The sequence below is a fragment of the Papio anubis genome, chromosome 2 (assembly GCF_008728515.1).
Source record: "Papio anubis isolate 15944 chromosome 2, Panubis1.0, whole genome shotgun sequence".
In the NCBI taxonomy this organism is placed as follows: Eukaryota; Metazoa; Chordata; class Mammalia; order Primates; family Cercopithecidae; genus Papio; species Papio anubis.
Genome location: NC_044977.1, coordinates 32,729,808 through 32,754,579, shown reverse-complemented (window position 1 = coordinate 32,754,579; position 24,772 = coordinate 32,729,808). Strand labels below are relative to the sequence as shown.

Here is a 24,772-nt window from a genome sequence, read left to right as displayed (position 1 = left end):
CCTTTTACATTAATACAGGAAAATTTTGGCATCTTAACCTCATTGAATGTAGGTTATAGCTGGATTCAAGTTTCAATCATCAAAGAAAACTGTTAGATACACTTCTAGCTGCAAGACTCTCTAGAAACTGATATGATGACTCATGTTGATACATTTGGTTTAGTCCAGTGCTTTATATTCCATCCTCTAGGATCTAATAACCTTAAAATCCAACACTACTTCAGTTTGGATTTTTAGTGACTTTAGTCACTAAAAATTAGCAACATTTTGCAACTATTTTGAAATCTAAACTATTTCTTTCCATTTCAGACTTTGTACCTGTCCCCCTGGAGCAAACTGAGATCTGATTTTAGTTATAGCTCTAGAAGTGATGAGAAGTGGTTTTGGTGGGTCTTGAGGTTATTATAGGGTCTTCATACAAGTCTCCTCAGACACAGGAAGGCAGACTGCTCCAAGATTCTCAGCTTTTCCCGAGTTCAACTAATTCCGAGGCTCAGAGTCCTTCTTCCTACCAATCAATGCTCTAACTTTCATGTATGAGATTTTTGAGTGTATGAATTCAATTTAGGTTGTAATTCTGCAACCCACAGAACTGAATTTTGGGTCAAGGTCAGCTATGAAACGATAAGAAATAACTGATTATTTTAGGGCCACCATAGACACTCCCTGATTCTCTGTGCCTTGAGCTGTGTTAAATACCTAAGCGTGTCACTTTCTGTAGGCTTTCCAGTGCACTCAGAAGCATCACTGCTACTGTAACAGTCGTGGAGTCAGCAGGTTTCAGAGGGCACTTCCTCACAGTCAGCTTCAGGTGACTAAGTATGACGCTGCAGCACACCAAGGATTTCTAATACCCAATTTCCCCATCACTACTGTGTTCAAAGCTAAGGACATGGCCAAACCAAGCACAGAATTCCATTTAGAGGGGCCGTTTCCTGGGACCACTTCTGGTTCCAAATATCGTATCAGTCAGAGTCCATTAGTAAAACAGAATAATACAGTGTTATATATTTTACCAGAAAGAATTTTTTTTTTCGAGATGGAGTTTCACTCTTGTTGCCCAGGCTGGAGTGCAATGGCGCAATCTCGGTTCACTGCAACCTCTGCCTCCTGGGTTCAAGGATTCTCCTGCCTCAGCCTCTCAAGTAGCTGGAATTACAAGCATGCACCACCATGCCTGGCTAATTTTTTTGCATTTTTAGTAGAGAGAGGGTTTCACCATGTGGGTCAGGCTGATCTCAAACTCCTGGCCTCAAGTGATCCGCCCACTTCAGTCTCCCAAAGTGCTGGGATTACAGGCATGAGCCACCGTGCCTGGCCACCAGAAAGAATTTAAGGAATATAAGGAATTGGTTAAATGAATGTTTAAAAACTAAGATGAAAAGATGATACAACACTGAAGTAACACAGAGATAACCGCTGAAAGCAGTTACAATCCCTGGAACTGGAGAAACCAGGCAAAGAAATTTGGGGTTATCAGAATTTAGATTTTTAGAGAAAGGGACTTACAGAATTGGGACCTAGACCTCTAAGGACAGAACACCATCCCCGTGCTGCTAGTACCTCTGAGGGTTGCTCTGAGCATGTGTCAAAAAGAGTCAGGGACTGGAACCAACTGCCATTACCTGGAGTGAAGACAGTGTCGGGCAACACTGCCAGGGACAATGGAGCAGAGAAGAATCTTCTCTCCTGCTCTTGCCTTCAACCTCCCTCTGGTGGCCCATATTGGTATATCTACAGGCTAGCCAAGTAGTTTGCAGAGTCCTAGTCCCAGCATCACAGAGCAAATATAGAAGCATGGGATTAGAGCTGAAAGGCCATAGGGGAATAAGCCAAAAGGTATGTCTCTGTGCATATGCATATCATGTGCACGCACACACACAAACATCTTGGTACACAGCATTCTGGCATTAAAAATAATTTTTTTCGCTAAGCAAGGTGGCTCACGCCTGTAATCCCAGTACTTTGGGAGGCCGAGGTGGGGGGATCACCTGAGGTCAGGAGTTCAAGACCAGCCGGGCCAACATCGTGAAACCCCGTCTCTATTAAAAACACAAAAATTAGCCAGGCACGGTGGGTGCCTGTAATCCCAACTACTTGGAAGGCTGAGGCAGGATAATCGCTTGTTCCCAGGAAGTGGAGGTTGCAGTGAGCCGAGATAGTGTCACTGCACTCCAGCCTGGGTGAGGAGAGTGAAGCTCTGTCTCAAAAAAAAAAAAAAATAAATAAAATAAATAAATAAATAAAAATAATAAATAATTTTTTCTCATTACAACAATACTTCTTTTTTTAATATAAAAAAATAAGCTCATAGAAGAAAAAAAAATCTATCCTACTGCCAGAAAAACAACCATTCATTTATATCCTCCCAGACCTTTTCCTCAAAGTGTGGATATGCATTTTTTTTCAAGGAATGACATACAGTTTTCGAACTGCTTAAAAAAAAATCAATGTATCATTAATAATTGCTCACATGAATACATATTTATTTACAACAGTGGGTTTTAAACTGTTCTAGGAAATATCTTGGGCAAGTACCTCAGGAAATGGCCCCTCAAAATTGCCTTAATGGGAGGGCCTTGCATTCCCCCATACATCCTTAACCACTGCAATCTTGCTTTTATATATTTGTTTTACATAGTAGGTTTCTATGTAAGATTTTGTGGGGAATAAAAAATTCCACTGCCAAAATATTAGGAAGTAATCGAATTATTGTGAGGATACAATGTCACTTTCCTTTTTCATGATTACAACAAAGAATAACTTTGCACCTAAATTTTTGTGTGAAGCCCTAGTAACACTAGACACTGTGCTTTTTACTCTTTGTCTATTTGATAGAAGCTAAAAATTATTTTAATTTGTATTTTGTGAATTACTAATGAGATGGCCAACATTTTACATTTAATGGTCATTTGTATCTGTTACAGCCTTTTTTTTTTTTTTTTGCAGTCTAGAGATTTGTTTACAGTATGGCCCTAAAACCTTACTTCTAATGTACATAGCCTGTGCTTTTTCCATGTCCCCTGATTCAAGGAAGCTCGGATTTCAACATCCATTGCTCATCCAGAACACCATCTCCCTGCTCTTCTCCACTCTTGGTAATGATCTCAAGTCCTCCTCCACTGAGAACACAGAAGCTGTCCATCACTCCATTCCAAATAGATCCATATCTATACTATTTGTATTTTTCTTCCTGGCTCACAAAATAAAAGCTTTTGATATTTAAGTTAACTCCTTTACTTCAGCACTTGATTTCATCCCTGCTTGTCTCTTCTGGTTTCGAGAATGGTATCTGGCAAACAACTGATGCTCAGAAACTTTGTTGAATGAGTAATGGGTCTTTCTCCATCCATTTTCTCCTTTTTTGTAATATCCAGCTTCTTTCACACTTTGAATTCTTCCCTTTAGCCTATATATATGTTTGATCAAGTCATTTTCCATCCATGATGGTCAGCTTTATGTGTCAACTTGGCTAGGCTGTAGTACCCAGTTATTCAATCAAGTATTAACTTAGGTGCTACTGTGAAGGTATTCTGTAGAAGTGATTAATGTCTACAGTCAGTTGACTTTACTAGAGGGGATTATTCTGGGTAATGTGGGTGAGCCTGATCCAATCAGTTGAAAGGCCTAAGGAATAGGACTTAGGTTTTCCTGAAGATGTGAAGAAAGAAGAAATTCCACCTGTGGACTTCCTCTTCAGCTCCTGCCTGAGAGTTTCCAGCCTTATGAATTTCACACTTTCCTATCTGACCCCTACAATGGTATAAGTCAATTTCTTTCTGTAAATCCCTTTATATATATCCCACTGTTTCTCTTTGGTTGGTGGAATCCTGACTGGTACACTATCCTTAAAATCAGAACAAAACAAAACAATACTCTTTTTGATCCTGCATCTCTCTGTCACCAATAAACTTTGTTTTCCCTTCTATCTAAGCTACTAAAAATATTGTCCTATATTCACTGTCTCTACTTCATCCCTTTGCAATCACTTTGGAGCTATAGTCCCATTTATTCAACTGGTGAACTGCACATTTTCTCATGGATAGCTATGGGCAATCTCAAACTCAGTACATCAAAAGTCATCTTATCACCCTTGCCACCTACCTAAATCTATTCTTCTTCTGAATGTCATACTTCAAACTTAAGGTGAAAACCTGGAAGTCATTTGTATTAGTCCATTCTCACATTATTATAAAGAACTACCTGAGATTGCGTAATTTATAAATAAAAGAAGTTTAATTGACTCACAGTTCTGCAGGCTGTACAGGAAGCACAACTGGGGAACCCTCAGGAAACTTACAATCATGGAGGAAGGTAAAGGGGAAGCAGGCACATCTTACATGGCCAGAGAAGGAGAGAGAGAGAGCAAAGGGGGAGGTGCTACACACTTTTAAACAACCAGATGTCATGAGAACTCACTATCATGAGAACAGCAAGGGGAATTTCTGCCCCCACTATCCAATTGCATCCCACAAGGCCCCTCCTCCAACATCGGGGGTTACAATTCAACATGAGATTTGGGTAGGGACACAGACCCAAACCATATCATCATTCTAGACATGCAAATACGTAAATAGGTTGAGCATCTTTAATCTGAAAATCCAAAATCTGAAGTGCTCCAAAATGCCAAACTTTTTGAGTACTGACATGACGATACAAGTTACCCTGAACACATTAATTTTCACTGCATTAATGGTATATCATTTTTCTTACTATTAAGCACATATGTGTGAATAAGTAGAAGAAAATGATTACTTAACAGTAGCATATAAATTCAGAGTCAGGAATGATGTTGACACCAAACAACCACAAATTGTCCACATGGGTAATTAAGATGTACACAAACTTTGTTTCATTTACAAAATTATTAAAAATATTACATGACACTTTCTTCAGGCCGCGTGTTTAACGTGTGTATGAAACACAAATAAATTTCATGTTGGTACTTGGGTCCCATACCCAAGCTATCTCATGTATATTTGCAAATATTCCAAAATCTTAAAAAATTGGAAATCTGAAACAATTTTGGTCCCAAGCATTTCAGATAAGGGATACTTCTCAACCCATGCTAGACATCTAAATACTGTCTATATCCAGTAGAAATACTTGAAGGTTTGGGCCTTCATTGTTTTTGGCCTTAGCTTTTGTAATAGAACAGATGGGCCTGGTCTCCTTACTTCCAACATCTTCCCTCCCAAATTTGTTCTTCAGAGTGCTCTTCTGAGGCAAGGTGACAAAAACTGCTCTGCCTAAGACTCAGTGAGTGACTCCTTCATCACCTATAGCAAGGGCATGTCAACCTAGATTACCATCACAAAGACCTTTTAGAAACAGCCCTACTCAGAACTAATGAGTAAGAATTTCCAAAGTGGGACCTGAAAATCTCTACTTTTAAAAGTTATCCAGGCAATTTTGATAATCATTTGGGTTTCTGAACTACTGGTCTTCAGGTAAAAATCCAAATTCTTCCCATGATCTGACACCAGTATTTCCAGCTCCATCCCTCAGCACAAATCATGTCCCAGCAGTACCAATTCAGGACTAGTGATTCTTCAAACCCATGCTGCTTAACATCTCTCTGTAGGAATATTGTTCTTCCCTTAACTGCCTGGGGACTTCTTATTTATCCTTCAGAAGACTCTATTCAAGCATCATCTAACCTCATATCCAGCCAGTAAATATCTACTGAGGCCCTACTACATGCCAGGCTCTGAACTAAGCATTGAGATAGAAAGACCAGTTAGCTATGTCAGTGGTAGTTCTCGCTTTCAGTAGGTTCATATGCCACTGGAGAAACAGACATGAAAGTAAACAAAGAAATATAATACAGCAAGGTAAATTATGTGAGAGAGCCTCTGGTAGTCTGAATAAAGATCCCTCCACCTTACACCCAAAGATGTTCACATTCTAATTTCCATAATCTGTAACTATGTTACCTCGCACTGAGAAGGGATTTCTAGATACATAACCAGACTGCTTGAGATTTCAGCACCCCAGCATTTTTTTGTGTGTGCGACTGAAATAATAAAAAGTTTGATGAGGCCCTTCCTTGCCTGTACATGTTAACCACCCGCTTTTTGCCCAGTATTCCTTGTTCCCACAATGTAATTATAAACTGCTGATGTACTGTTTCTTTGTGAAGCAGAAGGAGATAACTTCAGGGTCATAAGAAGAGTTTGCAGAAGGAATGAATTCCTTAAAGGACATTGCAACCAGCTGCCATGTACATACGGCTGCACAAGGTATTATCTGAAACGGAAGAAACACAGACTTTTCCCCTGGATTCCTTGAAACTCCCTCTCCATTACTCTCTAGCTTCATAAAAACTCCCCGCTTCTTTTTTGGTATTGTGGATCTGAGAGATCTTGCTCTCTTGCCCTCTCGCTTTGGTCCAATAGAATAAATACTTCTCTCTCTCCAAGCACCAGTATCTCAGTATTTGGCATCAGCTGCCCATCCGGGACATGAGCCTGAATTTGGAGTTCTAAAACAGATGTGATTAAGTTAAATATTCTGAGATGGAGTGACTATCCTGATTATCTTGATGGGCTCAATGTAATCACAGGGGTGTTTTTAAGAGGGAGGCAGACAGGAGGGTGAGAGAGAGGAAGAGGAGGAGACTGAAAAATGTCATGCTGACAATGAAGATGGAGGATAGTGAAATAAGCCAAGGAATGAAGGCAGCCTCTAGAAGCTGGAAAAGGAAAGGAAATGAATTCTTCCCTAGAGATTCTGGAAAGAACCAGCCCTGTCAACTTCAGTCCAGTGAAATTAATTTTGGACTTCTGACCTCCAGAAATGTAAAATAACTTCTACTTATTTCAAGTCATTAAGTTTGTGGTAATTTGTTAAAGCATCAGTAGAAAACGAATACATAAGCCAACATAGAGCACTGTGGTAATACATTAAAGGGGCCTCTATATCAAATTATGGAGTGAGAATGGGGTGTTTAGGAAGAATTACCCAAAGTGAAGACCCCAAAGCTGAGGAAGGGAGATTGTTTCCGAGGATGACCCAGATAGAGTAAGGAGATGTGTAAATGCGCACAGAAAGAGCATGGAAAGTGTTTCAATAAAGTAAGACTGTTTGCATGAAATAGTAGTAATAACATCAACAATATTAACTATGGTACATGGTTATTGTTTGTATGCCAGAAGTGCCTTGGCATTTTACAAGTCTGTGAGATTGATACTATTATTATCATCTTCATTTTACCCACAGGGATACTAAGGTCTGGAGGAGGAGGTAAGTAAATTTCCTGAGATCACCGAGCTAGTAAACAGCAAAGCTAGAACTAGAACCTTGGCAGTCTGTTTCTAAAACACTGTTTTTCTAATACGTTACTGTGGGAGTCTTAAGAACTTAAGGGGGCATTAGCAAGGCTGAGGATAAATGAATTATTAGAAAGATATTAATGAGGTAAGGATCACTAGAGCTTGGAATATGATCTTGTCTTGGAGACTGACAAAAGTGGGAATGACAGACAGGTGTCTTCCAAGTTTCTTTGATGTGATCTCGGTTTTGCTGTGGGTCAAGACATAAAGGAGCCTTCCTTTACCACTCAAAGCAAATCACTCGTTCTTGGCTACAAATTCCACACCTTGCATAAACCTCTTTATTTCATTTCTTCCTTTTTCCCCTAATGTCTGAGGCAGAGTTGGGGGTAAAAGCACCAACTCACCTCTGGGCCTCATTTTCCATATTTGCAAAATGCCTGGAAGTATTTAATAGTTCCAAACTTGGTTGTGCTTCCGAATCCCCTGCGTGAAGTTTAAACAAAATGCAGATTCCTCACCCCATTCTCAGAGATTCTGTTGGTTAGTATTGGGATGGCGCTTTTTTTCTCCCATGATTCTACGCGGCCACGTATTGGTAACCAATGTTCAGATTACGGGGTCCTTCCCAGTCCCACGCGTTTACTCCGTGAAGGCCGCCTCCCGCCCGGCTCCTGGCCCCGCCCGAGCCCCGCCCCCTGCTCCCTTCAGGCCTGGACTAGGTCCCATCGCCCCACCTCCGGTCGCTAGACGTGCTCTCGCGTAGCTCCGCCTTTCCTAGATCTACCTCGCCTCGCAAGATGGCTGCGTTACCGCCGGGCCCGGAACCTTGGAACCGTGTGAGAATTCCTAAGGCGGGGAGCCGCACCGCAATGACAGTGCAGAACCCCGGCGCGACCCTTGGTGAGTGAGGCGCCGGGCGAGGATGGGGGAACGTTTCCGGAGGAGGCAGCCAGGCCGGGCCGGCGCACGTGGCGGGGGCGGTACCGGGACTTCCCGGGCCCGGGGGACGCTGGGAGAGGGCGCGGGGCACGTAGGGGTCGAGCGGTGCCAGCACTTTACTGGTGTAGCTCGTAGGGCCTCTGGCTTAGCAGTCCTTCATTGAACCAACTGTGCTAATGCAGGGCTTGGCTGGAGAGATGAAGGACTAAGGCTCAGCCGTGCGCTGAGGAGGCGGAGAGAGGTGGACTCAGCTGGTGCCTGGGGACAGTGCTGCCTGGGAACCCTTGTTCACCCGGGTCTTGGGAGTCTTGTTTACCCTTCCGTCCGTTTCCCCTTTCCGTCTTTTTCCTGACCCCTGCCCCCGAGAAGCGGTTGACGTCACCTAAGCACTGGGACTCAAACTGCGATCTTTTCGGACCGCTATCTGCTTATCTATGAAATGGAGCTAGTCCTCCTCCTACTCACAGGGGCGTCGGGAATATCTAACGATGTAATGTAGGAGACAGTGCTCTGTAAACGACAGTGTTTTACCACCTAAATGGATGGTATTTGTTAGGGTGAAGGGCATATAGTAGGTAGGAGCCTGGCGCAGGAGCCAGGTTGTTTGGGTTTGAATACTAGCTCTACCCTTTCCTGGAGTTTGAGAGAGTTACTGAACCTTTCTGTGCCTCACTGATCTCACTTTCAAATGGAGATAAAAGTAGTACCTTCCTCATAGGACTGTTTTAGGGGGATGAAAGAGTTGATAATGTAGAGAAAGCATTTGGAACACTGCCTGGCATGGTAAATGGACATTCGAATGGTAGCTGTTACGAATGTTACATACGTAGCTCGGGGGCCCAAGTGGGAGAATACAGTCAGTCATGGGTTCTTTGTTTCAGGTTGGGCTGGCAAAGCCCTTTCCTCATCCCTGTTTTCACTAGAGACAAACTAAAAACCATGACTTTAAGCTGCAAAAAGCCTAAAACAAAGCAGAACAACACAATAAGGCGGATTGGACAAGCTTGATTTAGATCATCACATCCCCTTTCCCATATATCCATCCTACACACTTCACAGATTATCCCATCTGTCCGTCCTACACACTTGACAGATTAATCTTCCCTCTTTCTCTATTCAGAAATTCTTTAACAATTCCTATTAGGCATGGGAAATTCACCAACTCACTACCCATCCCCGAGGCAGCCCATTCTGTCTTCAGAGAGTTGTTGGGACAGTAAGAAAATTCTTGTTAGGTAGCAACCAGCCTTTACTTCCACCTGGAATGCTAGTGCTGCCTTTAGAGCCATAAATAACACATGAACTACATCTTAGGGACTACTACAGATTTTCAGACTAGGAAGCATCTGCTGATGAGCACCGAGTGTTCAGTCAGGTGTTCATCAAATAATACGATTTCCAGTTACTGTGGTGGTTTTTCTTTTCTGAATATGTTTGTGTCTTAAAGTGATATCCAAACACAGAAGCCTTGATTTTGAAGACTGTGAATTTATTCATTCTGTCTTGCTTTTGGGAATAGCAACATGGGGAGTTAGAGAATTATTACACTTGTAGTGACATGTGCCCCACCTCCAAGGTGGGGGCGTAAGTGTACACATGAGGCGTAAGTGTACACCAAATGACTGACAGCAAAGTATTCATATGAAAGATTATTAAACCATGATAAAATGCAATGTAAAGATACAACTTCTTGTTTAACAGATGTTCTCTTAATGATTTCCTGGACTTCATATCATCTGTTACCGTTTTTCAACTTCTCTTATACTTGGAATCCTTATGTTCTTACAGTTGAGACAGATTACATTTGTTTTTGATTCCTTTAAAACAAATAAGGGAAGATGCTTTTTTTCAGTGTGTTTTTAATATAACATACTTAATGTAGAAATATGTACTAAATCTTATTAAATATCTCTGTTTCAGACCTTTGCATTGCAGCTGTAATTAAAGAATGCCATCTCGTCACACTGTCACTGAAGAGCCAAACCTTAGATGCAGAAACAGATGTGTTATGTGCCGTCCTTTACAGCAATCACAACAGAATGGGCCGCCACAAACCCCATTTGGCCCTCAAACAGGTGAGGAAGCCCGGTAGATGAGACCCAGCCTGTTCACTTGAAAATGTAGAGCACACTGCCACTTACTATTTTGCTATTTATGGAAATCTTGTGGAAATCTCAGTAAATCACTTGTGTTTTATAGGCCTATAGCCCACAGTTACATGTACGCTTTCTTTTTTTTCCTGAAAGCATTTCAGCATTTCAAAAAGTAATTTTTGTTAGAAAAGAAGTATGTTTAGATTAATTCTTTCCCAGTCTTGTTTCTAATGGGCAAGTAAACATTTTCTTCATTATATACAATCTATAACAACAGTGCCTTTGCCCAGTGCAAAGATAAAGTGAGTTGAGCAAGACAAAATGTTGGACATTAAGAAACAGTTCCCTGGGCATAATCAAAATGCTGAAATTAAAAAAAAAAACCAAACAAACTTGTCTACTTATTATGGAGTACATAATCTAATTGGTGGTATGTTAGAGTAAATGGATACATAGCAAGTTGTGATGTAAACTGGTTTCATGTAATGTCTGGAGCTTAAGGCAAAATTGGACCCTCCAGCTCAGGGGCTACACCATAGAGTAGAGCCTCTTTTAAGCTGGCTTCCTGATATGCTCATTCATTCATTCACTTAATTCCGCAAGTATTTTCTAGAAGTTCAGAAGGCTATCCATTGTGTGACAGGGCTACCTTGCAAGTGTTTTTGAACTTTCTGTGTGCCTGGCACTCTGCTTAGTGCTGTGTAGAGTAGTGAAAAAGATGGACGTAGTCTCTAACCTTACAGATGCATGCTTTCTAGTTAGTTTTCCACCCCTAGTACTTAAAGCAAACAGCGTGAAGATTTCATCAATGAAAGATCTGGGATCATGGTCTTTCCCTAAATTTTCCATTCTAGGGTAGCTTTTATCTTTTTCGGAGTCTTTTTAATCCAAAAGCAAGCTTGCTAACCCTCCCAGTGAATGTATTTTTCCTTCCAGCTTCTGGGTTGTGAATAATCACCCCGTCATAAAAATTTGCTGTTCTCTAGTCTCTCTCTTTTATGTAGCTCTCCCATCCAGGCGGTCCGTAAGACAAAACTTCCTCTGCATCTGGTGCCCTCTTCAGTTCTGGCTGCCATTTTCCTCTTAGACCTCGTCAAATTTTAGTTGTCTTACCGTCATAACTGATGGTTTCTCTTTCAGCTTTTCCTAAGCTCTGGCATATTCTAAATATTAAAACTAGGTTAATCATCTGAAAATACAACTTTGATTTTTAGTGGTTCTCCATTGTGTCCTGAGTAAAGACCAAACTTCTGGCTGGGCGCGGTGGCTCACGCCTGTCATCCCAGCACTTTGGAGACCGAAGCGGGTGGATCACGAGGTCAGGAGATGGAGACCATCCTGGCTAACACGGTGAAAACCCGTCTCTACTAAAAAATGCAAAAAATTAGCTGGGTGTGGTGGCGAGTGCCTGTAGTCCCAGCTACTCGGGAGGCTGAGGCAGGAGAATGGCGTGAACCTGGGAGGTGGAGCTTGCAGTGAGCTGAGATCGTGCCACTGTACTCCAGACTGGGGGAGAGAGCAAGACTCTGTCTCAAACAAACAAAAAAAAAGACCAAACTTCTTAGTTTGCCTTACAAGATCTGTGATCTGGCCTTTTCAGTCTTCTTAGTTCAGGCTTCTCTCTCACGTTCAGATAGGTCATATTCCAGCCAACCTAGACTCTTAACAAACCTGCATGCTCACTGTGTGTGTTCCTACTTCTGAGTCTGCTTACCTGGTCCTGTATGTTTAGAATGCCCAGCCTTTCCATGTCTGCCTGTTAAAGGCCTTCCTATCCTCTAAGTCCTGGCAGTGATAATCTATGTTGTAGTACTCTCATTTTGTTATATTTTTCTGATTATTACTGAAGTTGTTTTTTGTTTTTTTGTTTTTTTTTAATTCTTAGCTATTTGGGCCTCCTCTTTGTACTTCTCTTATAGTATTTAATATAGTCTGTGTTGTGGTAAAGTTATTTGTGTATATATTTTATATTCTGTGTGATCCCTGAGGTGGGAAACATATTTTATCCTTATGTTACTGCTGCAGCTGCTATTACCACTTCTACTGCCTTACAACTGCTTAACATTTCACAGTTACAGAGAACTTTCATGTAAGTACTAGAATCGGCCTGTCTCTAAACATTCCCCTAAGTGGAACACAGAAAATACTTTTGATTCCTGTTCTGTGGAGTACATGTAGGGCATGCTGGGAGATAAAATGGTATTAGAAACCTCTGTATCTCTAGTTGCTAAAAATCTAGAAGTAAAGATAGGAAGACATGTAAAATATTTAATTAAATGCTGAAATAAAAACAGACCCTATTTAAAATTGCAATCTTCTCAGCACTTCCTCTCTGCCTTATTTTTCTTCATAGCACTTAACACCACCTGCCATTTATTGACTGCCTTTCTCTCCCAGCTATAGTGTAAGCTCCACAGGGGCAATGTATTTTGTCCCTTTTGTTTACTGCTATAATCCAGTTCTTAGAACAGTGTTCAGTAAGCACTCAATAGCATCTTTTATTTTTTTTTTAAAAAAAGGTAAGAGCCATGCATTGTACAGAATGCTGTAGGAATTCTGTAGTCCTCAGGAATACCACACAAAGCGCAGCATGGGACTGCATCTAGACAGATAAAAAAATTTGGATGGGCGTTGATACTGGCAATGAGAGTATCTTGCCAGAGCTTCTAGAAATTGAACCAAGGTTATGGATTCTGTTTTAACAACGGTTTTCAGAACAACGGAGGGAACAATCCTTGAATTCTTTGGTGTCAGCTCCTATCTTTTTCAGTTTTCAAGTGTGGACACCATCCTTTGAGGGAGGTATTGACAAACCAAGATGGTAAAGCACTTGGAAAACATAGTAAGTGAACTGTGGTTCAAAAGGAAACAAAAGGGCAAAAAATTCAAGAGAGAGAAGGGAGGAAGAGAGAAGATGCAGAGGAACATAAGGATAAGCTTCATCTACTCAAAGAATGTATTTGTTCAGTGATTGAAGCCAATCGTTTTCCTCATCTCTGTGGTACTTTATAGACTGTTGAAATTTAGTAGTTAATAATTTGCTATATTGTTTTAATAGTTTCACTATTAAAAATTATGTTGTCGGCCGGGTGCGGTGGCTCATGCCTATAATCCCAGCAATTTGAGAGGCCAAGGTGGGCGGATCACAAGGTCAGGAGATCGAGACCATCCTGGCTAACACAGTGAAACCCTGTCTCTACTAAAAATACAGAAAATTAGCCGGGTGTGGTGGCGGGCACCTGTAGGCCCAGCTACTTGGGAGGCTGAGGCAGGAGAATGGAGTGAACCCAGGAGGCAGAGCTTGCAATGAGCAGAGATCGTGCCACTGCACTGCAGCCTGGGTGACAGAGTGAGACTCTGTCTCTAAAAAAATAAAAATCATGCTGTCTCGGCAAAATTATAATCTTGAGAATAACCTATACTTGCTTTTGTCCCCTTTATAACATCAAGCTCATTGTGGCATATACTGATTTCTTAGGAGTCACTTGATTTTAAAAATGTGTTTGGCTGGATAAATTCCAAATTTGTAACCAGAAACAATTGCTTGCACTTTGGATTTCTCAACCCTGAAAAAAAATAAGGTATTCTGTGATATTTAGCATAGTTCCATTCTTTGAATATCTAGAACTGTTTGCTTTCCTGGTCATAATCAGTGACCCTGTCTGCATTACATACACATGAATTTGAGCTGCTCTTCTTCTTTCAGGTTGAGCAATGTTTAAAGCGTTTGAAAAACATGAATTTGGAGGGTTCAATTCAAGACCTGTTTGAGTTGTTTTCTTCCAAGTAAGTGGTCCAGTTGCTCTGTGATGTGGTGGGCTGGGAACTCAATGTCTTGTGATCTCCCTGTGGATTTCTCTATGCTTGGTGTTGGAATATAACCAATTATACCTCAGCTGCATAAATTTTGTTTTAATGTGGGGCACCTGGTGTTTGTGGTACTCTTCTGACGTTGATCTGTGGGAGTGACTGGTGTGACGTTGAAATCTGGGTCATGGTAGATTATATTAAAACATCAGAGGGCTGTTACTGCGCATAACTTTATCTCACATTGAACTTAAAGCAAGTCTTCACTTGAAAACTGCTATAGAAATGCTTTATACTTAAAAATGAAAGTAAAGGGAGCTTGCAGATAGCTGAACATGTGAAGGGTTGCCCAGGGAGGACGTGGAAGCTCTGTGCTTCTGCCATACCTTGCTCTATGCATCTCTTTATTTCAATCCTTTGTCGTATCCTTTAACTGGTAAATGTAAAAAAAAAAAAAACACTTTTTTTTTTTTTAAGTGAAAGTAATCACTTTTTCTATTTTTTTCAAGTGAAAATCAGCCCTTAACTACCAAAGTGTGTGTTGTCCCCAGTCAGCCGGTGGTGGAGTTGGTGTTGATGAAGGTGTTGGGAGCCTGCAAGTTGTTGCTCCGCTTGTTGGACTGCTGCAGCAAAACATTTCTGTATCCTTGAATATCTTAAATACACCTTCGTTTGAACTGGAATTGTTTGGATATTTTTGACAGTATTTTTATTTGAAAGCTGACACTCTGTAGGAGTTACAATCTACAGGAATTCTTAACCTTCGCTTCTTGGCCTTCTTTTCTCAGGAATTGCCTGATGCAGCCATTGCCAGAGACTGCCTGTCAACTGTTCAGCATGTATTATCCTAAGAGCATTGACAGCTAGAAATTCTTAATCTTAGAAACTAAACTTTAAGAACTAAATTTAATAATGGGAGCTCTAGCAGAGTGTTTATTACCATATTTTAAAGATTTAAATTCTTAAATAGAACGTGTTTTAAGGCTTTAATACCTTTAAGAAAATTCTCTTTACTTCCAATATATTTCTTAATTCATGATTGTAACTTACAAAACCCACATTACTTTGATTTTGTTTTCTACCTTAAATTGATTTTCCAGTTTGACTGTGAAACATCTAGGTTTGCAAGAGTTCATTATTTTAAACCTTGTGATGGTTGGGCTGGTGAGCAGATTGTGGTATGTACACACCTCTGACATCCTTCATTTCTCTCTCATCTCTTTTCAGCCTAGATTTCTTATTAGTAGTTTTCAAACTTATTTTCCTATGGGGTTACGGGAGGTGCAGATATTCTCTGTCTTGATTTGATCAGAGTTTTTTGGGGGTAGATTGGGAAGCTGAGTGCTAATGGCTATGTCAAAGGAGTAGGCTTTGTATCTCATTCCACGAGATCAGCCCAACACTGAACAACTAAAAAAATTGGGAGTGACTGGTGTCACATTGAAATCTGGGTCATGGTAGGTTGTAGTGAAACATCAGTGGGCTTTTATTGAACATTAAAAAAATTAATGCCTACGACAGGGAATTGCAGTAATAAAAAATTGTTAGCAGTAGTCATATTACAACAGGCCATTTAAAGTGATGCTATTCCTGGGCTGGCTATATCACTTGATTCTTTCTGTCACTTGGTTTCTAATTTTTAATGGCAATGATAAATGCAGTTTTTGACTTACGTACTAGCCTCTTTTCTTCCATCTCAAACACCACTGCTTTTTTGAGCATATTTGGTTGATGTATGCTGGTAATATTTGCTAACTAAGAGACATTCTTTTGCATGTCTCTCAGTACATATTGTGAAACTGATCTGATGGATAATTAGAATTTTTCCGTATCTGTAAGAAGGCCTGTTTTGGGCCATTTCAAGCAATTAAGATTATTAGCTCTACTAAGAATGTAAGAAAACATTGGATGGGGAAAAGAAAAAAAGTGTCTGTGTTTAGAGATTGAAAACTTTGCTTTGATATCTTAACCTGGATATCTCAAATACTATTTCCTATTGTTTTATTATGATTATAATTATTCTACTTAATCAGAGAATCAGAGGTAACTGTTTGATTACTAATCATTATTTTAAAATGCTAAACCTTTGATACTCTTTTCTGTAATGAAAATAGCTTTAATTTTTGCTGATTATAATACATGCCTGTTTTAAGAAACTTAAAAAGAAAAATGAACCTGAAATTTGCCTAAAATCTAAACATCTGCTACACTTAAGACTTTGATATGCATCCTTTTGTACATTTCTCCATGTAGTACTTTTTGAATATGTGTATTTTTTTCCTGGTAGACTATCCTACAGTTTTTTGAGTAACATTTTATACTTGGATTTTTCTGTTGGGATGGACTAATCTGGCTGTTTGCAAGTGTGCACCATAGTATTTTTTATCTGTACTGGAGGACCTTGATAGCCCTTTATTTTCAGCTTTCAGTCTTGCAGTTTATTATGTAATCTGCAAATTGTAACTACTGGTTAATTAATGAGCTCCTATTTCTTTCTCTAGGGTTCTCTATAAAGGTGTTTTAAAAAGGTTGATTTTGTTATATGAGCCTTTGTTTGGATTGCTTCAAGAGGTCTCTAGGATTCAACCAATGCCTTACTTCAAAGATTTTACCTTTCCTTCTGATATCACTGAATTTTTAGGACAGCCATATTTTGAAGCCTTTAAGAAAAAAATGTCTACAGCTTTTGCAGCTAAAGGAGTAACTAAATTGCTAAATAAACTGTTTTTAATGAATGAGCAGTCACCAAAAGCCAGTGAAGAAACCTTACTTGGAATTTCCAAAAAAGCTAAACAAATAAAGATCGATGTACAGAATGAAGTGGATCTTGGACAGCCAGTAAAGAATAAGAGAGTCTTCAAAGGTAATTTGCTTTGATACAGCACATACTCTAGTAAAACAAACAAACAAAAAAAATAAAAGGAAACCTTTTGAAAGTAATAGTCAGGCATTGCATAGAAGGAAATTCAACATCTCACATCTTAATTTTGACTTACATTGATTATCTATAGAGACGTATGATAATACCTGTGCTTTCTAAGCTTGAGTACTTTATTTGTTTCTGTAATTGCTTCCTAGTTATTTGCTTGCTTTATTCCTTTATTTATTTTGTGGTAATTTGGCAAGAAATGTCATGCACTTAAGAATTTGTTGTAGATTTGAAAATAGTATGCCTAAGGTTTTGTATCTGCAATTTTTCCACCTCCACAGAAAAGTCATCAGAATTTGATGTGAGGGCTTTCTGCAACCAGCTGAAACACAAAGCTACTCAGGTTTGTCTGGCTTCATTAAATTTAGCTTATGATTTCTGCTAATTTGTAGAGGATGCTTTTTACCAAGGGCAGAGATTGAATCTTCTCATTTTATCCCCAGCTCTAAGCTTAATGCCTTCTTAGTTGTCGAAATATTTTAGTAGGAGTTTCTCTAGAATTTTAAAGTAACTGTAAGATCTGTTGTTAAGTATGGATTGTACTGCAGCTTAAGAGTATCGGCTTTGCAGTCAGATGGTTGGTTTGAATCCTGGCTTTGGTACTAGCTGTGTGACCTTCTGTGAGTTTCCTGATCTCTCCGTTCCTCTATTTTGTAATAGTAATATGTGCCTCATAGGGTTGTGCTAGTTTTAATGCATGTAAAGCGTTCGGCCGTCTGGGGTATGGTAAGCATTTAATTGGAGTTAGATGTTATTAGCTACTGTCATTTTGGTTATCATCCTCATCATTTTGTCATGAAGCTATTCCTTTACTCTTGTTGAGGTTCAAGTTTTAACATGATTGATTAATGTCTGTAAATTCTGTTTGTTCTGGACCTAGCAGCATATAAGTACATCAGCGTTACTGTTTTACTCAGTAACTTGACTTTTTGTTTTTAACCCTGTCTTTGTAAAATGTCTTTACTTCTGATATTTTTCATGGGTTAGTTTACTTCTTTTATTTAAGAATTCTTAAGCATACTTTCTTGAACTCTAAGGACTCCAGCTTCCATTGATGTTCTGTCTAATTCATGAATTCAGAGTGAGGAGTAATACTTTCTGTGCCAGGCATTGTTCTAAGTGCTTTTATATGCACAAAGTCATGTAATTATATCACCAAAGCTCTGTGAGGTGGGCATGCTTATTACCATTTTCATATTTCAGATGGGGAAATTGAGGCATAGAAAGGCCAAGAAACTTGGCCACATAGTGAATAAATGGCAGAGCTGCGATTTGAATGCAGGCAGTATGGTTTCATAGTCTGTCTTCTTTACCATTCACCAGTCCCCAGAATAGTTTTTCAACAGTATCTCAAGAACTACGGTGCTTTGTGAGCCTTGAAACTTCTGCAGCCTGTGCCCCTGTTTGTAGGTGACTGGCTTTGAAGTTGGTGGGTCAGGATCCCTCTTATTCAAGACTAATTGCTACTATATTTTTAGCAAATAGCACTAACTTGCTTAGCTTTTAAAGTAAACTACTTCTGTTGATCACCAAACATAAACTATTGACATGGGTCACCAAACATAGAATATTTATGTTAAAACTTTTTCTACTTTTGTAAAAGTGCCTTTTGAGTGTAAGAAATTTGGAAGAAGGTAAGCTTTGAATGAATGATAGAGCAGATCATCTCATAGGCAGCATATTTTCATAACGAAATAGTAAACGTTAGTAAAATCCAAATGCGACTTGGTATAGAAAGAAGGGGTTGAAGAAGTAAAGGTGCCTTGTCAGAGATGGTTGAAGTAGAATTGGAAGTGTTGCTCGGTTGAGCATTTTTAACAGATACTCAGCAGGCATTAACTGATTAATGGTCTTATTCTGCTGGGTGCTCTGCAGGGCCCCATATTTTCCCTGTTTTCAGAAACATTTCTAAATTGAGGAGGTTTGCTCAGGATATGGAAATAAGTGAAAAACGAATTGTGATATTCTGTTGGTATAGAGGAGAGGGGCCTTCCAGTGATCCCCAACCCTCTGCAATTAGGCTTTGACCAGTATTTAATCATGTGGGGTTTTATTGTTGTGGATGTGAGATATGTGTGTTAGAATATTTATGTTAGCTTTCCTATGTCAGTCTAACTCAGCTGCAGATGGGACCTGTCCTGGTACAGAGGGGGAGCAAAACAACTTGTATTTGGAGCAGTGGAGAAAAATTCAGTTTTTAAAGACATAAGGAAAGCTTATTGAGCAAAAAAATTTCCTTGAAGACTGACAAGTTATTTTTTTAATTTTTAGTTTTTGTGGGTACGTAGCAGGCATATATATTTATGGGGTACATAAGATATTTTGTTACAGGCATATAGTGCATAATAATCACAGGGTAAATGGCGTATCCATCACTTCAAGCATTTAGGGACTGATAATTCTAATTTTTACATTTTGATTATAAGCTAACTTTCCCTGTTGTCATATAATTACAAGCCGGTAACATGTCCAATATATTTTTCTCATGTTTTCACGTTTCAGGAGACCAGCTTTGATTTTAAATGTTCTCAATCCAGATTAAAGACAACCAAGTATTCTTCTGAGAAAGTGATAGGAGCTCCTCATGCCAAAAGTTTTGTGCAAAGATTCCAGGAGGCTGAGTCCTTCACACAACTTTCTGAAGAAATCCAGATGGCAGTTGTGTGGTGCAGGAGCAAAAAACTCAAGGCTCAGGCCATTTTTCTGGGTAACAAACTTCTTAAAAGCAACCGGCTTAAACATCTGGAAGCTCAAGGTACTAGGTAGGTATATTGCAAAAATTATGTTCCTTTACTTTTTCTGTTGTCGTTATGAGTAAAAGTGTATATTCAGGTCACTTTTCTTTAAAATGTGATGTCCAGCAGCCGCACTGGGGCTAAATTGGGATGTACTCAAACTGCAGTTCCATTTGCTGCTTTTGTTGTAAGAGCAAAACTGTATCATTGGAGAAAGAAGATAAACAGGTGAATTGGACCTCAGTCATTTATGCTCTTCATCATTTCCATCTGCTCATTCAGGAACCGTTAAGAATGTCTGGTGTGCTGAGCCTGAGGATACAACTGCATAAAGACATGACTTGGTCTTCAGGGAGCTCAGGGTCTTCTGGAAAGGCAGCCCTTCTGCAGATAGCTTCAGCGCAGTGCAGTGGGATAAGGGCATGAGAGCAGAAGCAGAAGGTGCCTGCCTCCCATGAGGCCCACCCAAGACTGCTGGGGCCTTGTACTGTTGCTACTTGCTACTGTTTGTATCAGCTGGACTCTATATATTTCTTTTCTGTGATTTTTATATTCAGAACTGTTTAAGGGTGCTTATCTTTGCTTGTGAACCAGTATTGCATGAAGTATTACATGAAGTTAGACATTAGACACTTCAGGGCTTAGTGGTAATGATTTCAAACGCAAATAGGTATTAAGAGCCTATTCCACCTTCACAGAGGCAATTTTCTGATTTGTTTTTTATTGTATTCTTTAAGAAATATCCTGTGCATGCCCCGTAATTTCTTATACATAGTTATAGAGCTATTCAGGGATTTAAAATTAGTTCCTGGGGAGGAAGCACATATTAAAAATGTTGTTAAATTTTCTTTTGAAGTTTACAGAAAATATATTCCTGTTTCAGAAAAAAATTAGTATACAGTGAGGGTTTTGTAACACATTTTGATTAAAAGCGACAGGAAAAATAAAGTGCTTGAGGGGTTTTTACATTGAGATGGGTCCCCTAAAGGTGTGTAATAATCTAAAAGTCCTGTGGCTGGAAACGCAGCCTGAGATGGAGAGAAGCATTCTGTTTAAAATTGGGTTTAAAATCAAGGGTAGATGAGGCAGAGGTAACAACTAAAAGTTAATGAGAAGAGTGGCAAACTGGTGTTTATTGGTTAAACTATTACTCAGTACTCACCAGATATGGTGCTTCTTCATATACTGCCCTGTTTTGCTGTTTCATTAATATACTTGTAGTAAACTTCATAATTTATTTAATGCCCATAATAACACTGTGAGGTAGACAGTATTATTCCCATTTCATAGATGGGTAAATGGAGGATTTTGCTCAAGGCATTAGATGTGGAACTCAGTTCAGGCCCTCTGTTTTCCTTTCAACTCTGAAGTACACCCACCTTCTTCCCACTTAAAAGCCACTGCTTATAGTAAGATAAGAAAATGGTTTGGAAGCAAAGATCATGATTTATTATAATGGGCTTCCTCAAAGTTTTATATCCATGCCCATCTTTTAAAATCTATCACAAACAGTGAAACAATTCAGTAAGGCACTGATGAACCTTGTGGCAGTGTACCCTGTGTGGAAGCAAAACACCTAAAATGATCAGCTGTTTGATTTCTGAATTTCCAAACTTGAAGATGACATATGAATCATAATTAGGGTAGCTTAAGGCTGTCAGTGTGTCTAGGCCAGAAGCCCTGTCTTCACATTCTTTTATAAACTTCTCTTAGCCTTTATTCCTTTTTCCGTGTTCATTTCCTGCTACAGCATGAAGCTGATTATCCAGATTCAGATTAATATGTACTGGCAGATTTTTTCATTTGTGATGTTTCCTCATGTCTACTCATTACATTATGAACAGATTTAGCAGTTATAAGGGAAATGCTCTAAAAGTACAGGAGTATCTCACCACTCAGCGAATTGCTAGCGGCTGTACTTTTGAGAGTTTGAAAGCAAAATGGGGACACATTCGTCTACACTTCAATCAGAGGGCATTTGTGCTCTGAAAAAACAGACTTGGGGGTGAAACGTTTTTCAATGTGGTTCTAGGATTGTACACAGGCATAGGACTTGTAGATAAATTGTGTATTTTCCTTTTCAGTTGGTAAAGAATGTTTTTCTGCATCTTAAGCCCTGATTTTTCCTCTCTCTGTCTTTTAAAGTTTGCCAAAGAAACTAGAGTGCATAAAAACGTCTATTTGCAACCACCTTCTTCGTGGCTCAGGTATCAAAACTTCAAAGCATCATCTGAGACAGAGAAGATCACAGAATAAATTTTTACGGAGACAAAGTAAACCACAGAGAAAGTTGCAGTCGACTCTTTTAAGGGAAATTCAGCAGTTCTCTCAAAGGACTCGGAAGACTGCTGCAGATACCAGTGCTAAGTGGAGACTCTCACACTGTACTGTGCATAGAACTGATCTCTACCCTAACAGTAAGCAGCTCTTGAATAGTGGAGTTTCAATGCCTGTCATACAAACTAAGGAGAAAATGATGCATGAAAATCTTAGAGGCATCCATGAAAATGAAACTGATTCGTTGACAGTGATGCAAATAAATAAAAACAGTACATCAGGAACCATTAAGGAGACAGATGACATTGATGATATTTTTGCTTTAATGGGAGTTTAGGTATTCATATGTGAGAATTTTAAGTGATTAACAAGGCTAGTTCAGTGTTCTAAGTAGAACTGCTAAGATCTGGAAGTACCACCTGGACTCACAGAGGAGCTGCTTTTGTGCAGCATTGCACAGGAGTTCAGTTCAGTTCAGTCTACATATAAAGTAGCACTGTGTCATTTCATCAACAAGTATTCTTTTTGGTTTCAACTACATGCCAGGTGTTAATATGAAAAATCTGCCACAGCCTACCCTTGAGAAGCAGATGTAATTCCTTGAGGCCAGTAAGTCTCTGAAAAACTGAATAATTTTATGATTTACTGGGCAATTTAATAATCGTTTGCAAAAACCATTGTGTCTTGAGGTAAATGAGGAGGGAGGGTGGGGGATAGCAAGGAAACACCTGAAAGGTCACTTTGGCCTTAATTGGTTCCATTGTACACAGGTCCACCTCTGAATACTGGTTTGTAGCTCCTGACAGTTACGCTGTCTTGTAAGTTGGAATTGATCATCAAGGTTTGCCACTGCTTGTATTACCAGGGACTGGTTACAACCATTATTTCTCTTCATTTGCTCAGCTTATCTCATATTGAAGTGCGTTTGGAGTTCTCCAGGAGGTTTTAATTGTATTTATTTGGCTACCAGTGATTGATTCCAAATAAATCTTTTTACAAAAAGGATATAAGGTGGTTTATGGTTACATATGAAATATAACAGGGTAACAGGTAGAGAAAATAAAATGAAAATATCAGGTTAGGAGACACAAAGTAGACCCAGGAATGAGGCTAGAACATTTATAATTTGGTGTTGATGCTGTCATCTGATAGGGGATGTTGCTCATACTGTTGCTCTGAGGGAGTACATCTTGAGTATTTTCAAATAATGATGTGAAGTTTGCGGTAGGTATCTTTCCACTGTTCTCCTTTACTAGAATTAGGTTATTAAGCTTCTCTAGTGGCCTTAACTTTTGTTACACAGAGATTTAAAGAAAACCAAAGCAGTACCTCAGTTATGTACTGCATCCTTCTTTTCCTCAGCCACCCTATTGTAACAAGTTATTTCCCTTCCATTCTTTATTTGGCTTTGTTCTTTCCCTGTCTGCCTTCTGCATTTTCTCAGTTATCTACCAGTGGTTCTCAAACTTTAGACTTTTTGAGAATCGCCTGGTGGGTTGCTAAAGATGCAGATTAGTCCTTTCCTAGAGACTTATAAACAGGGGCCAGAAATCTGTATTTTTAACACGGAGCCCACGTGATTTTGATCCAGGTGGCCCCAAATCCAGTTACGTAAACACTGCTTTAGCTTCTCTCCTGAAGCCTTGTTAAGTAAACTGGTTTAATCTTTAATCTCTAGTCACTTTTCATGTTCCTTTTGGCTTCCTACCAAGTGGTAGTATCCATTTAGTGCCTTAAAATATGGATAATACCAAGGAGATTTCATTCCAGACAAATCTAGAAATGGCCATTAGCTTTTAAGTGTCCTTGTGTTCAATATGTTTCCTTTACCTATTGGGAAATGGAAGCTAAATTCGTAAGAGAACTGGTGTATAGCTTTGTGGACCATAGGGCTTATTTGCTGAGAGTTGTCTATATTCATGCACCCAGTCCCCTAAGTAGCCTTTTTTAAGACTTCATGTAACTGATTCAGAAAAAAACTTCCAGTCTTTTAAGACTTCATTTAGCTGATTCAGAAAAAAACTCCCTGGGAATTAGGAGATTTAAGGTTCAGTCTTGCTGCTTCTACTTGCATGTGGCTTCACTGAGCTAGTCAGTTTCCCCTGGCTTAGGTTTCTGGATTTGATGTGGATTTTTTTTTTTTCCAAGAATGAAACTTTTATAGCTGAAATAAACTTTGGAGCTTATCTTTCATTGGAAAAACCAGGGAGTTAAGGACAATACAGCATGGACTGGACCACACCAGTCTAGCATTTGTTTCCAAATTCATTCATGTTCTTTTGGAGTATCTTCATCTCCTCATTTTCCTGTCTTCTGCCCTTTACTATTCTGTAAAAATGGCAAAAAAGCTTCACATGTGTACACAAAATGACAATGTGTATGTTTATAAGGAATTTAGTATTCTATATCAGTTAGTTTTTCTAAATAAATCGAAATATTTATCATTTTAAAAAATGCAATCTAAAGTATACCAAACTGTAACTTACCTAGTGAGATTAGAAACTATTGTCAGGGTCATCGTAGTGAATTATTATTATTACTACTTTTGAGACAGAGTCTTGCGCTCTTGCCCAGGCTGGAGCACAGTGGTATGATCTCAGTTCACTGCACCCTCCACCTCCTGGGCTCAAGCTGTTCTCCCACCTCAGCCACCTGAGTAGCTGAGACTCCAGGCACCACCCTGCCCTGGCTAATTTTTTAAAAACTGTGTGTAGA

General features: G+C 39.4%; 1 protein-coding gene and 1 long non-coding RNA gene across 8 annotated transcripts in view; one reads left to right on the top strand and one right to left on the bottom strand.

Annotated features, from left to right (window-relative positions):
- The window catches only part of LOC103881835, a 106,080-nt gene extending 97,970 nt beyond the window's left edge, over positions 1–8,110 (bottom strand). For all 3 annotated transcript variants that reach the window (XR_002520275.2, XR_002520274.2, XR_002520276.2), the window contains exon 1: positions 8,012–8,110. This is a non-coding gene — a long non-coding RNA (uncharacterized LOC103881835). The remainder of the gene's footprint in view (positions 1–8,011) is intronic.
- On the top strand, positions 7,884–24,071 carry NEPRO (nucleolus and neural progenitor protein). 5 transcript variants are annotated; one of them, XM_017955136.3, is made up of 9 exons: positions 7,884–8,177; positions 10,137–10,291; positions 14,016–14,095; positions 14,626–14,757; positions 15,217–15,294; positions 16,618–16,979; positions 17,327–17,388; positions 19,548–19,807; positions 20,063–24,071. In XM_017955136.3, exons 1-9 carry the CDS (start codon positions 8,075–8,077, stop codon positions 20,070–20,072), a joined length of 1,242 nt encoding a protein of 413 aa, XP_017810625.2. In that variant the 5' UTR covers positions 7,884–8,074; the 3' UTR covers positions 20,073–24,071. The 5 variants fall into 5 exon arrangements, with proteins under 5 accessions (XP_017810625.2, XP_003893976.2, XP_003893977.2 ...); XM_003893927.5 differs by having other exon boundaries at positions 21,926–23,062; XM_031663022.1 differs by lacking the exon at positions 7,884–8,177 and adding an exon at positions 8,334–8,711 and having other exon boundaries at positions 21,926–24,071.
- The last annotated feature ends 701 nt before the right edge of the window (positions 24,072–24,772 follow it).